At 41.4% G+C, this 15,586-nt stretch overlaps 1 protein-coding gene across 2 annotated transcripts in view; it reads left to right on the top strand.

Annotated features, from left to right (window-relative positions):
* Positions 1–15,586, top strand: part of LOC126418916 (proline dehydrogenase 1, mitochondrial-like) — a 288,058-nt gene that overhangs the window by 226,004 nt on the left and 46,468 nt on the right. For both annotated transcript variants that reach the window (XM_050085942.1, XM_050085941.1), the window contains one exon: positions 435–578. In XM_050085942.1, the coding sequence (XP_049941899.1) occupies positions 435–578 (144 nt within the window). The remainder of the gene's footprint in view (positions 1–434; positions 579–15,586) is intronic.

The following is a 15,586-nucleotide window of genomic DNA, read 5'->3' as shown; positions in this document are numbered from 1 at the left end:
ACACCACTTATCTTGAAAATGTGAATGCATATAATGTTAACTTCTTATTAGCAGATATAAGCAATAAATTTATCTAAGAGAAATTCTTGTTATGTGGAAGATACTGTTGGTGACGGGGATTAACTCAGTGCTGAAACTAATGGAACTTATTTATCTTAAAAATAATATGTTTGGCTGCCTAATAGTAGTGTTGCTTGTTGTATGACTAGGTCTAACATTTGCATGATGTGTCTGAATAAGGAATTGTACAATGAGTTACTTTACATTATTTGTAAGTTTAGTAGTGAACATTGAAATACTAAATTAATTTTGGAAAGAAAATAATGTGACTGTAGCTTGTTTCACAGCTGCTAACAATTGACATAATGAAATTTCTTACTAATGTGGCAACCCACATTTAAAAAACTCAAACTATATATTGACAATTGCTGCAGGAACGATGCCTCAGTATCACGTATCGAAGAACTTTGCCGACCGGCGCTACAAAGTTCAGAGTGCTCGCACATACTTCTACCTCAATGAAGCCCAGTGTGAACGCAACATGGAAACATTCCAGGATTGTTTGGAGGCTGTCTCAGGTAAGAAATAACTACAAAAAGAAATTGTCTTTTTAATTATATCTAAAACACCCTTCAGTGTGGGAGGCCTGTGTACTTGAGACATTCTGTCAGTTGTCAGAGCATGTGTCATGATTTGTGTGTGTACACATTCAGTTGCTTGGACATTGTCTGATTCTTGGTTTAAGGCCTGCTTTTATAGTTACCTTATTGCCATAAAGAAAAAGTGGCCATATATGATGATTACATTTTGGTCACTGGACAGTAATTTTAGTGGCTGATAAATTCACATTATATGCCCTAATCACATTTTTAATAATAATTTGGTTTGGAAAGCTGATAATAACTTGCAGTATTTCATTGTCTGATCAGTAATATTTCTTAAAAATTTCAACTATTGTCTCCATAACATTTTTGCTGTCCTAAGAGTAGAAGGAAAGCTATCAGTGAAGCTCTGTCTTCAGATCTAAGTTATTGTTTGCTGGCATTAAAACATAATGCCATGACTTAAGATACAGAATATCATTGTTTGTGGCAACAGCAAAGAAACCTTAAGTTGCTTAACACTGCTGGTCAATTCATGTGAGGCACTTATGTGTGAAGCACACAGGAATAGATTGATTAAATGTTATGTTACCAATACTCCACACTTCGTCATTATTTATTGAGTGAGACTGATGAGAAACTGCATAATTAAAAGTGCCTGCTCTACTGGTTCTGGCAGACAGTGTGCAGATGCATTTGTGTTTTAATTTACCTATTCAATAAATTCTGATTTAGATGTGAACAGACTGAGAGGTAAAGCGTCCACACTAGGGTATCTTTTGTGCAAGGTGCCAAGAGGGTAACACCTCTGTGGGAGAGGCTGTGGCAACCCATATGGTTTCATGATGAGTGGCAAAAGAGTTTCAAGATTCAACAATAAATGGTTGCAGAGGCATCTGCTACCATTCAGTATCCACCTTTTTTCAAACTGGCGCTGATTTGCTATGTCTGTCTGTATGTTCTTCAGACAACAAGTGACTTCTTTTTCTTTGTGTAATAAGTAGATTACTGTAGCCATTTGAAATTAGGTTGACTGACACTGGAAACATTATGAGGCAATGTAATGTTGTAGTTGTAACATAACATTCCTTTTCATTCACAATATAGCTATATCTGTGATGTAAAATATATTGCTTCGTTATGGAGACGTTCCTCAGAATCTTTCTTAAAAAGTATGTTATCTGCTGATATTGTAATTTTATGTGAAGTAAGCTGCTTTTGTGGCAGTACTGTGAATTTTTCAGCCAATAAATTTTACTGTGAATTTATTAAAAAAAACCCTCATGTGAGTGGGCAGCACCAAACCACCTTCATAGTAACTAAAAAGATGAAAACTTTTACTAATCAGTTTATAGTTGGATATTTTGTTTGTTTACTCAACACTTCTTGGTTTCTTGAGTGTGCTAGTTACTTTACTCATTAACTGAATCTCAGGAATGACATTTCAGTTTTTGTGAGAATGACAGGAGGGCAGAAAGGTGTAAGAGAGATGAAGTTATGACAGCGAAAGGTTTCAGAGTGCTATGTAAGATAACAAAAAAGTGAAGAAGCAGGATTATCCAAGGATGAAGGTGAACATAGTGGAATAGAACAGAGGTACATCTATCTACATCTACAAGATTACTGTGCTGTTCACAATAAAGTGCCTGGCAGAGGGTTCAATGAACCACCTTCGAGCTGTTTCTCTACTGTTCCACTCTTGAACGGCGTGTGGGAAAAATGAGCACTTAAATTTTTCTGTGCCCTACTTTCTCTTATTTTATCATGATGATCATTTCTCCCTATGTAGGTGGGTGCCAACAGAATGTTTTTGCAATCTGAGGAGAAAAATGGGGATTCTCATTACATGTGAAGGTTCCATTGCAATGAAAGACGTCTTTGTTTTTATGATTGTCACTCCAATTCACTTATCATGTCTGTGACACTATCTCCCCTATTTCGCGATAGTACAAAACGAGCTGCTCTTCTTTGAACTTTTTTGATGTCATCCGTCAGTCCCACCTGATGCGGATCCCAAATGGCACAGCAATACTACAGGATGGGGCGGATAAGCGTGGTGTAAGCAGTCTCTTTAGTAGACCTGTTGCGCCTTCTAAGTGTTCTGCCAATGAGTCACAGTCTTTGGTTTGCTCTACCCACAACATTATCTATGTGATCATTCCAATTTAGTTTATTTGTAATTGTAATCTCTAAGTATTTACTTGAATTTACAGCCTTCACACTTTTCTTTATTCTGGGTCAATTGTCACTTTTTGCATCATATCGATATCTTACCTAAATCATTTTGCAATTCATTTTGGTCATCTGATGACTTAACAAGATGTTAAACGACAGCATCACCTGCAAACAATCTAATATTGCTACTCAGATTGTCTCCTACATCATTAATATATATCAGGAACAATAGAGGGCCTTTAACGCTTCCTGGGGAATGCCGGATATTACTTCTGTTTTTACTCAATTACTTTCCGTCAATTACTACGTTCTGTGATCTTTCTGAAAGCAAATCACGAATCCAGTCACACAACTGAGGCAATATTCCATAGGCACACAGTTTGGTTAGAAGATACTTGTGAGGAACGGTGTTGAAAGCCTTCTGGAAATCTGAAAATATGGAGTCAATTTGACATCCCCTGTCGGTAGCGCTCATTATGTCATGAGTATAAAGAGCTAGTTGCATTTCACAGGAACCAATATTTTCCTAATCTGTGCTACCTATGTGTCATATATATATATAATAGAAGGAAACATTCCATGTGGGGAAAAAAAAATATCTAAAAACAAAGATGATGTGACTTACCAAACGAAAGCGCTGGCAAGTTAATAGACACACAAACATACACACAAAATTCTAGCTTTCGCAACCAACGGTTGCCTCGTCAGGAAAGAGGGAAGGAGAGGGAAAGACGAAAGGATTTGGGTTTTAAGGGAGAGGGTAAGGAGTCATTCCAATCCCGGGAGCGGAAAGACTTACCTTAGGGGGAAAAAAGGACGGGTATACACGCGCGCGCGCACACACACACACACGCATATACAGACACAAGCAGTAAGTCTTTCCGCTCCCGGGATTGGAATGACTCCTTATCCTCTCCCTTAAAACCGACTTCCTTTCGTCTTTCCCTCTCCTTCCCTCTTTCCTGATGAGGCAACAGTTTGTTGCGAAAGCTTGAATTTTGTGTGTATGTATGTGTCTGTTTGTGTTTCTATCGACCTGCCAGCGCTTTCGTATGGTAAGTCACATCATCTTTGTGTGTGTGTCTATATATATATATATATATATATATCATTGTTTTTATATATAATTTTTCCCACGTGGAATGTTTCCTTCTATTATATATATATATATATATATATATATATATATATATATATATATATATATATATATATATATATATATATATATATATAGAAGGAAACATTCCACGTGGGAAAAATTATATATAAAAACAATGATGAGGTGACTTACCGAACAAAAGCGCTGGCAGGTCGATAGACACACAAACAAACAAACAAACACAAACATACACACAAAATTCAAGCTTTCGCAACGAACTGTTGCCTCATCAGGAAAGAGGGAAGGAGAGGGGAAGACGAAAGGAAGTGGCTTTTAAGGGAGAGGGTAAGGAGTCATTCCAATCCCGGGAGCGGAAAGACTTACCTTAGGGGGAAAAAAGGACAGGTATACACTCGCACACACGCACATATCCATCCACACATACAGACACAAGCAGACATATTTAAAGACAAAGAGTTTGGGCAGAGATGTCAGTCGAGGCAGAAGTGTAGAGGCAAAGAAGTTGTTGAAAGACAGGTGAGGTATGAGTGGCGGCAACTTGAAATTAGCGGAGATTGAGGCCTGGCGGATGACGAGAAGAGAGGATATACTGAAGGGCAAGTTCCCATCTCCGGAGTTCGGATAGGTTGGTGTTGGTGGGAAGTATCCAGATAACCCAGACGGTGTAACACTGTGCCAAGATGTGCTGGCTGTGCACCAAGGCATGTTTAGCCACAGGGTGATCCTCATTACCAACAAACACTGTCTGCCTGTGTCCATTCATGCGAATGGACAGTTTGTTGCTGGTCATTCCCACATAGAATGCATCATAGTGTAGGCAGGTCAGTTGGTAAATCACGTGGGTGCTTTCACACGTGGCTCTGCCTTTGATTGTGTACACCTTCCGGGTTACAGGACTGGAGTAGGTGGTGGTGGGAGGGTGCATGGGACAGGTTTTGCATCGGGGGCGGTTACAAGGATAGGAGCCAGAGGGTAGGGAAGGTGGTTTGGGGATTTCATAGGGATGAACTAACAGGTTACGAAGGTTAGGTGGACGGCGGAAAGACACTCTTGGCGGAGTGGGGAGGATTTCATGAAGGATGGATCTCATTTCAGGGCAGGATTTGAGGAAGTCGTATCCCTGCTGGAGAGCCACATTCAGAGTCTGGTCCAGTCCCGGAAAGTATCCTGTCACAAGTGGGGCACTTTTGTGGTTCTTCTGTGGGGGATTCTGGGTTTGAGGGGACGAGGAAGTGGCTCTGGTTATTTGCTTCTGTACCAGGTCGGGAGGGTAGTTGCGGGATGCGAAAGCTGTTTTCAGGTTGTTGGTGTAATGATTCAGGGATTCCGGACTGGAGCAGATTCGTTTGCCATGAAGACTTAGGCTGTAGGGAAGGGACCGTTTGATGTGGAATGGGTGGCAGCTGTCATAATGGAGGTACTGCTGCTTGTTGGTGGGTTTGATGTGGACGGACGTGTGAAGTTCGCCATTGGACAGGTGGAGGTCAACGTCAAGGAAAGTGGCATGGGATTTGGAGTAGGACCAGGTGAATCTGATGGAACCAAAGGAGTTGAGGTTGGAGAGGAAATTCTGGAGTTGTTCTTCACTGTGAGTCCAGATCATGAAGATGTCATCAATAAATCTGTACCAAACTTTGGGTTGGCAGACTTGGGTAACCAAGAAGGCTTCCTCTAAGCGACCCATGAATAGGTTGGCGTACGAGGGGGCCATCCTGGTACCCATGGCTGTTCCCTTTAATTGTTGGTATGTCTGGCCTTCAAAAGTGAAGAAGTTGTGGGTCAGGATGAAGCTGGCTAAGGTAATGAGGAAAGAGGTTTTAGGTAGGGTGGCAGGTGATCGGCGTGAAAGGAAATGCTCCATCGCATCGAGGCCCTGGACGTGTGGAATATTTGTGTATAAGGACGTGGCATCAATGGTTACAAGGATGGTTTCCGGGGGTAACAGATTGGGTAAGGATTCCAGGCATTCAAGGAAGTGGTTGGTGTCCTTGATGAAGGATGGGAGACTGCATGTAATGGGTTGAATGTGTTGATCTACGTAGGCAGAGATACGTTCTGTGGGGGCTTGGTAACCAGCTACAATGGGGCGGCTGGGATGATTGGGTTTGTGGATTTTAGGAAGAAGGTAGAAGGTAGGGGTGCGGGGTGTCGGTGGGGTCAGGAGGTTGATGGAGTCAGGTGAAAGGTTTTGCAGGGGGCCTAAGGTTCTGAGGATTCCTTGAAGCTTTGCCTGGACATCGGGAATGGGGTTACCTTGGCAAACTTTGTATGTGGTGTTGTCTGAAAGCTGACGCAGTCCCTCAGCCACATACTCCCAACGATCAAGTACCACGGTCGTGGAACCCTTGTCCGCCGGAAGAATGACGATGGATCGGTCAGCCTTCAGATCACGGATAGCCTGGGCTTCAGCAGTGGTGATGTTGGGTGTAGGATTAAGGTTTTTTAAGAAGGATTGAGATGCAAGGCTGGAGGTCAGAAATTCCTGGAAGGTTTGGAGAGGGCGATTTTGAGGAAGAGGAGGTGGGTCCCGCTGTGACGGAGGACGGAACTGTTCCAGGCAGGGTTCAATTTGGATGGTGTCTTGAGGAGTCGGATCATTAGGAGTAGGATTAGGATCATTTTTCTTCGTGGCAAAGTGATACTTCCAGCAGAGAGTACGAGTGTAGGACAGTAAATCTTTGACGAGGGCTGTTTGGTTGAATCTGGGAGTGGGGCTGAAGGTGAGGCCTTTGGATAGGACAGAGGTTTCGGATTGGGAGAGAGGTTTGGAGGAAAGGTTAACTACCGAATTAGCGTGTTGTGGTTCCAGATTGTGTTGATCGGAATTTTGAGGTTTTGGAGGGAGTGGAGCTGGAAGTGGGAGATTGAGTAGATGGGAGAGACTGGGTTTGTGTGCAATGAGAGGAGGTTGAGGTTTGCTGGAAAGGTTGTGAAGGGTGAGTGAGTTGCCTTTCCGGAGGTGGGAAACCAGGAGATTGGATAGTTTTTTGAGGTGGAGGGTGGCATGCTGTTCTAATTTACGGTTGGCCTGTAGGATAATGCTCTGAACAGCCGGTGTGGATGTGGGAGAGGAAAGATTAAGGACTTTTATTAAGGATAGGAGTTAACGGTTGTGTTCATTGGCTGAGTTGATGTGTAGGTGAAGTCCCTATACCAGTTCCAAACTGAACAATCCATTGCCCTCACCCACCTAATCCTTCACCTACACATCAACTCAGCCAATGAACACACCCGTCAACTCCTATCCTTAAAAAAAGTCCTTAATCTTTCCTCTCCCACATCCACACCGGCTGTTCAGAGCATTATCCTACAGGCCAACCGTAAATTAGAACAGCATGCCACCCTCCACCTCAAAAAACTATCCAATCTCCTGGTTTCCTACCTCCGGAAAGGCAACTCACTCACCCTTCACAACCTTTCCAGCAAACCTCAACCTCCTCTCATTGCACACAAACCCAGTCTCTCCCATCTACTCAATCTCCCACTTCCAGCTCCACTCCCTCCAAAACCTCAAAATTCCGATCAACACAATCTGGAACCACAACACGCTAATTCGGTAGTTAACCTTTCCTCCAAACCTCTCTCCCAATCCGAAACCTCTGTCCTATCCAAAGGCCTCACCTTCAGCCCCACTCCCAGATTCAACCAAACAGCCTTCGTCAAAGATTTACTGTCCTACACTCGTACTCTCTGCTGGAAGTATCACTTTGCCACGAAGAAAAATGATCCTAATCCTACTCCTAATGATCCGACTCCTCAAGACACCATCCAAATTGAACCCTGCCTGGAACAGTTCCGTCCTCCGTCACAGCGGGACCCACCCCTCTTCCTCAAAATCACCCTCTCCAAACCTTCCAGGAATTTCTGACCTCCAGCCTTGCATCTCAATCCTTCTTAAAAAACCTTAATCCTACACCCAACATCACCACTGCTGAAGCCCAGGCTATCCGTGATCTGAAGGCTGACCGATCCATCGTCATTCTTCCGGCGGACAAGGGTTCCACGACCGTGGTACTTGATCGTTGGGAGTATGTGGCTGAGGGACTGCGTCAGCTTTCAGACAACACCACATACAAAGTTTGCCAAGGTAACCCCATTCCCGATGTCCAGACAGAGCTTCAAGGAATCCTCAGAACCTTAGGCCCCCTGCAAAACCTTTCACCTGACTCCATCAACCTCCTGACCCCACCGACACCCCGCACCCCTACCTTCTACCTTCTTCCTAAAATCCACAAACCCAATCATCCCGGCCGCCCCATTGTAGCTGGTTACCAAGCCCCCACAGAACGTATCTCTGCCTACGTAGATCAACACCTTCAACCCATTACATGCAGTCTCCCATCCTTCATCAAGGACACCAACCACTTCCTTGAACGCCTGGAATCCTTACCCAATCTGTTACCCCCGGAAACCATCCTTGTAACCATTGATGCCACGTCCTTATACACAAATATTCCACACGTCCAGGGCCTCGATGCGATGGAGCATTTCCTTTCACGCCGATCACCTGCCACCCTACCTAAAACCTCTTTCCTCATTACCTTAGCCAGCTTCATCCTGACCCACAACTTCTTCACTTTTGAAGGCCAGACATACCAACAATTAAAGGGAACAGCCATGGGTACCAGGATGGCCCCCTCGTACGCCAACCTATTCATGGGTCGCTTAGAGGAAGCCTTCTTGGTTACCCAAGTCTGCCAACCCAAAGTTTGGTACAGATTTATTGATGACATCTTCATGATCTGGACTCACAGTGAAGAACAACTCCAGAATTTCCTCTCCAACCTCAACTCCTTTGGTTCCATCAGATTCACCTGGTCCTACTCCAAATCCCATGCCACTTTCCTTGACGTTGACCTCCACCTGTCCAATGGCGAACTTCACACGTCCGTCCACATCAAACCCACCAACAAGCAGCAGTACCTCCATTATGACAGCTGCCACCCATTCCACATCAAACGGTCCCTTCCCTACAGCCTAAGTCTTCATGGCAAACGAATCTGCTCCAGTCCGGAATCCCTGAATCATTACACCAACAACCTGAAAACAGCTTTCGCATCCCGCAACTACCCTCCCGACCTGGTACAGAAGCAAATAACCAGAGCCACTTCCTCGTCCCCTCAAACCCAGAATCCCCCACAGAAGAACCACAAAAGTGCCCCACTTGTGACAGGATACTTTCCGGGACTGGACCAGACTCTGAATGTGGCTCTCCAGCAGGGATACGACTTCCTCAAATCCTGCCCTGAAATGAGATCCATCCTTCATGAAATCCTCCCCACTCCGCCAAGAGTGTCTTTCCGCCGTCCACCTAACCTTCGTAACCTGTTAGTTCATCCCTATGAAATCCCCAAACCACCTTCCCTACCCTCTGGCTCCTATCCTTGTAACCGCCCCCGATGCAAAACCTGTCCCATGCACCCTCCCACCACCACCTACTCCAGTCCTGTAACCCGGAAGGTGTACACAATCAAAGGCAGAGCCACGTGTGAAAGCACCCACGTGATTTACCAACTGACCTGCCTACACTATGATGCATTCTATGTGGGAATGACCAGCAACAAACTGTCCATTCGCATGAATGGACACAGGCAGACAGTGTTTGTTGGTAATGAGGATCACCCTGTGGCTAAACATGCCTTGGTGCACAGCCAGCACATCTTGGCACAGTGTTACACCGTCTGGGTTATCTGGATACTTCCCACCAACACCAACCTATCCGAACTCCGGAGATGGGAACTTGCCCTTCAGTATATCCTCTCTTCTCGTCATCCGCCAGGCCTCAATCTCCGCTAATTTCAAGTTGCCGCCACTCATACCTCACCTGTCTTTCAACAACTTCTTTGCCTCTACACTTCTGCCTCGACTGACATCTCTGCCCAAACTCTTTGTCTTTAAATATGTCTGCTTGTGTCTGTATGTGTGGATGGATATGTGCGTGTGTGCGAGTGTATACCTGTCCTTTTTTTCCCCCTAAGGTAAGTCTTTCCGCTTCCGGGATTTGAATGACTCCTTACCCTCTCCCTTAAAAGCCACTTCCTTTCGTCTTCCCCTCTCCTTCCCTCTTTCCTGATGAGGCAACAGTTTGTTGCGAAAGCTTGAATTTTGTGTGTATGTTTGTGTTTGTTTGTTTGTGTGTCTATCGACCTGCCAGCGCTTTTGTTTGGTAAGTCACCTCATCATTGTTTTTTTTTATATATATATATATATATATATATATAATAGAAGGAAACATTCCACGTGGGAAAAATTATATATAAAAACAATGATATATATATATATATATATATAGACACACACACAAAGATGATGTGACTTACCATACGAAAGCGCTGGCAGGTCGATAGAAACACAAACAGACACATACATACACACAAAATTCAAGCTTTCGCAACAAACTGTTGCCTCATCAGGAAAGAGGGAAGGAGAGGGAAAGACGAAAGGATGTGGGTTTTAAGGGAGAGGGTAAGGAGTCATTCCAATCCCGGGAGCGGAAAGACTTACCTTAGGGGGAAAAAAGGACGGGTATACACTCGCTCACACACACATATCCATCCACACATATACAGACACAAGCAGACATATTTCTGCCCAAACTCTTTGTCTTTAAATATGTCTGCTTGTGTCTGTATATGTGTGGATGGATATGTGTGTGTGTGCGAGTGTATACCCGTCCTTTTTTCCCCCTAAGGTAAGTCTTTCCGCTCCCGGGATTGGAATGACTCCTTACCCCTCTCCCTTAAAACCCACATCCTTTCGTCTTTCCCTCTCCTTCCCTCTTTCCTGATTCTTTGAAATCATTCCAGATCTTTTATATGCTTACATGATCAGATCAGAAGGAGTGAAGACTGTCTCTTGAAAAGGCGTTAAGAGCATTTTTATAAGCTTTTTTAAATAGCTGTACCTTGCATTTCTTTTTGTTGGTTGTGGGTGTTATGGTATTCAGCCTATCAGCACTGCCTTAAGGTTACTAATCCTTGTATTCGTCATGATACTCTCTATTTGTTCAGGATTATTTGTTGCTAAGAGGTCAAGTATGCTTTTGCAACCATTTACGCTATGAGTGGCCTCATAACAAATTGTTCAAAATAATTTCCTGAGAAAGCATTCACTACAATTTTGGATGACGTTTTGTTGTGGAGGGAATGGGAAACAAATCTCTATCAATCAAAATGTTAAAAAAATCCTTCGTGATTAAAGATAGAAAGATGGATAGCAGCAAAAAGAAAGAGAAAGTAATAAGAGGTAAGGTACAGGAAATTATTCAGTAATAACAATAACCTGTTGTGACAAAAACTGGATCAACACTGCCAACAATGCTTCTCAGATCTCCAGGCTAAACCTATCTTGTTTGCAATACAGCACAAACATTGCCTAACCAGAGTTGTGCCCTGAACAACGGACTTAAATTAATTGATATGTATAATTTTTTCAGTTTACATTAATTGCACAAAACAAGATTATGTACAATATAAAAATGTACCACTAATATTTCAGACCTACTCAAAGAGAACTTAACACATCTTCAGCAAATAGGATATGCCTCCTTTACTTCCAGGAACACTACAGGCTTAATTTAATTTGGAGGAATAATATAATTCTGTGTCTTGAACACTTTTTAATTTTAGTAATTATGAAACTTGAAAAATCAACAGAATCTGTCAAATAAGAAAGGAACAAATGAGTAGTAGTTCTATAAATAGCACTAAATTTTAGAGACATACAATATACATAAAATAAAACACAGCAAAAATACCACGTTAAAAGGGTATTAATAGAAAGTATCTCATCTGTCATTCCAATTATAGCCGTTCCATGAACTGATGCTAACCATTTAGTGTGGCAGCCTGCCATAAATGAAACAACTGTGGCCATTAGGTGACATAACTGCAATGTGATTTTCTTGTCAAAATTCAAACATAAGATCTGAAATTTCCTATAAATAAATCAATAAAAATTACTGTGGAACTCCATGGTGGAACCATTTTAATATACATTAGGTAAGAGAGCACATAATACTCCTTTGTTTTTTGCAAATGGTTTCTATAAACTATAATAATCATTTTATATTACAATAAACAAAGGGTGTAAAAATATACCAAGGCAGTTTAAAAATTTTACCTAAGGTGCCAAAAAGCTGTTTTAAATGTACTGGAAGAAGCAAATATCTTTGTTCCCAGTAAGAGAAACACACACTGCTTTCTTAATGAACAAAATTATTTCAGATGAAACTGATATTTTGACGACTTTAAAGACATACTGGTTGAAAGTGAGATTGGCAGGCCACATCGGAGTAGATGTTTACCTGTCCTCTAGTGTGGCTAATTTGGCCACTAGCTGCATTGTATATGGTGACAGCTCCAATGTCAACATGCCAAGTAAACACAATAATACCAGTGTCTACCCTCAATGTTAATTTAAAATTTTTGATGCCCTTACTACATAGGGTGAACCAAAATATGCCCCATTAGTTAAGTCTATATATTGCATTAGAATTCTGGTTAGATTAAGAGTCTAGTAGCTGATCCAGTTTAAGGTCCGAGCAACACGAGGCATTACTTGGAGTGCCAAGTTGAGAGAAGCACCCAAGTGCCTGATTTGCATGTGGGGTGTGTCACAGTTAGTAGCAAAAAACTGACACAGGTGAAACTGCACAAGAAAAAAGGGGTGGTGGTGCCAGATGCTAAGTGAAAATTGTTCTCAATCCAGCCCTGTATAGGAATAATTTTTTTATTTTTTATTTAATTTTATATCTTTAGACTGTGTGACATGGTATCTGGCTTCTAAGTTGTTACACAGCACTTACAGCAGAACTTATACAAAAAAGTATACAATTACTTAATACTAACACCAAAATGAGACTAAAATTAAAAATGTATTTTGCATATAAATGTTTACTCTGTTTTCATCTATGCGTACAACCCCATGCTTTCAGATTTGTTGTCAGCATGATTCACTTGAAAACTTGTAACTGCACCTGTTTTGTATAAGACCTACTGAAATTCCTGTATAATAATTAAGCAACCACAGACAATGTCACTTTGTAAAATTAGAAAATAAAAAAAATACATCGGTAGCTGGACTCAAACACTCAAATTTGAGTATTCAAACAGAAAGCTCTACCTATTATACTTGCTGGGCAACACAGATGCACTGTATTTATTGAAGGTATTTGCTATGCATGGTTATAGTGTTGTCAAACTGCCATTCTTTGATATCCATTTTCTACGAAAAAATGTATGGAGCCAATGCAAAGAGCCACACTGTGATGACAGAGCATGTGAGTTTTGGTTCTTCTGTACATTGTAATAATATCTGCCATTCTCTTCTATAATAACAACTGTATAAAAACAAAAAAGTTGTAACACAGTTGTCACATACTTTACAATGGATATCATTTGTTCCTATTCTTATTTGACAGATTTTGATGACAATGGTTTAAGCAAAAATATGTGAAGTTGTACAATTAATGATACAAAAAGACCTGTAAAATTATATTAATTAGTGCAGCAACCATCACAGACTCTTATAATGGTTTGTAGTTTGTTGACTAGGATAGTTTCTGTAATTTGTAGTTGAGGGGTTCAGTTCTTGGAATAAGCTTCAGATTGTTTTTATGGAATTGTTTGGACTGAGAACTGAGTATTATTATGCTCAGGGAGGAAAGCAATTTGGTACTATTAGGTTTGATGGTAGGAAGTGATTTGGCTGACAGGCATTCTTCCTGTGCTCTATGTGAGTATTGCTCAGGAAGAAACCATAGTATGTACTGCAGTGAGAAGTACACTTTGCTACAGGCTTCACAACAGTATGCAGAGCATGGATGTGGATGTAGATATCGGTGTAAAGGTATACTAAGTTGAAATGGGAATTCTAGTGCCCAGTAGGCTTGTAAGAGCAGCATTTCATCGGGAACACCAACACAGGCTAACAGTTGGGAAATATGTGACCTTCTTTGACACGTCATAGGTAACCATTTTCTGAAACTTTGGGCGTTCTGCTTCAATTTCCAGTGGCCAGGCCATAAACCATGTGTGTGTTTATGCTCCATGGCAGACATCCACACTGCTAATTAGCCAACAATAAAATCTATCTTGACAAGTAAATTTAATATTTTCCAGTAGACATTTTCCTCTGGTCCAGTATGAATATACACTAGACTCTTACTAATCCTGCCATTCCTTGCACCTACAGGTGCTAGATTGTTGAGGGTGTCTTAAATTTATGGATTATACTTTATTGTATCCCAAGTTAGAAAACTTAGTTCTCATTTGTATAAATACACAGAAATATCACTCACTTCGAAGCGTATCCCATATTTTTAGTTATTGCAATGATGATACACGACGGCAGTGTGCTTTATCACACGATGGCTTTACAAGCATTACTTTGGTACTGCATGTTTCTGATTGTTGCATAATGTGCTTCAGGAAGGTGTCTACAGCTTCAGCCTCAGCAGTGTCAGATGTCTTCATGTTCTCTCCTCCTGATGTCCTGTTCTTCATAAATTTTATCATAACTTTCCTGTACACTTTTGGCAATCTCGTCATCATTTAAAGTTTGCTCGTAAATAGTTGCTCGTCTGACACTGTACTTGGCAGCAAAAGTGTTCTGTGAAGATCCTCAGTTCAACTCGCCTCTAATTTAGAAGTCTTGCTCGAGGTATAGCATAATGTGTTTCCTTTTAGAGGCCATGACACTGAACTGTAAAGAAAGCCACAATTTCAAACATGTATACTATTGTTTTACATTGTAATTGGCTGACAACATTATTGCGCATTAGAATTCATTAATATCAGTGTAATTTCTGCGTGAGCAGCTAGAGACCGGGTGTGGGCTGGATTACTGAGGGCCAGATTAGCAAGAGTTTAGTGTGTATTATGTTATACAACAGACAATATCTGTAATTTTTATTGGCCATCATCATAAATCTCTGCAAAATTTGAAAAGACTGCAAGTAAGCCACTTTTTAAAAATACATCTTTATTTCCCAAGTGCTTTTTTCTGTTTGGAATTATGCTTATAGGACACTAATTTTGTGTTGGCAAATGACTGTTCTCATCAATTTAACAAGAAAAGTAAGTGGTAAAATAGAATACTAATGAAACAAGTTAATAAAACCTTAACAATGTAGGAAAGATAGATTTCAAATTACTATAAAGATGACACTTTCAGTTGCAGAGAGGCAGAATTAAGACATTTACTCAAAGCTTTTAGCCATAGCCTTCATCAGAGAAGGAGAAACACACACCTTTCACACACACAAGCAAGCACACATCACGCACACGTGACCACCAACTCTACAGCCTTTTTCTGATGAAGGCTTTGGCCGAAAGCTTTGTGTAAGTGTCTCTTAACTGTGCCTGTCTGCAGCTTAATGTTTCACCTTTATGGTAAACAGCAGTCTGTCTTTTCCTACATTGTCAATATTCCTACCTGGCATTTCCATTGTTTAATAAAACCTTAAAAGTGAACTTGGTGGTGGTAAAAGCGTATCATATTATGGTACATCATCAGTGATGTGGCTGAAATTGAAGACTAGGTAGAGCAGGGAACTGAATGACTGCTAATAAACCACAACAAGATCGCCAAAATTAGTATGTTTTTCAGTGCGAATGCTTGATGTACTTGACATTGGTGGACTGCAAACCTAATCAGTCTCAGTTATTAATCAAAATTAGAGTGC

Source organism: Schistocerca serialis, chromosome 9 (assembly GCF_023864345.2).
Source record: "Schistocerca serialis cubense isolate TAMUIC-IGC-003099 chromosome 9, iqSchSeri2.2, whole genome shotgun sequence".
Taxonomy (NCBI): Eukaryota; Metazoa; Arthropoda; class Insecta; order Orthoptera; family Acrididae; genus Schistocerca; species Schistocerca serialis.
The sequence above is the reverse complement of the archived record's forward strand: the minus strand, read 5'-3'. Positions and strand labels throughout refer to the sequence as shown.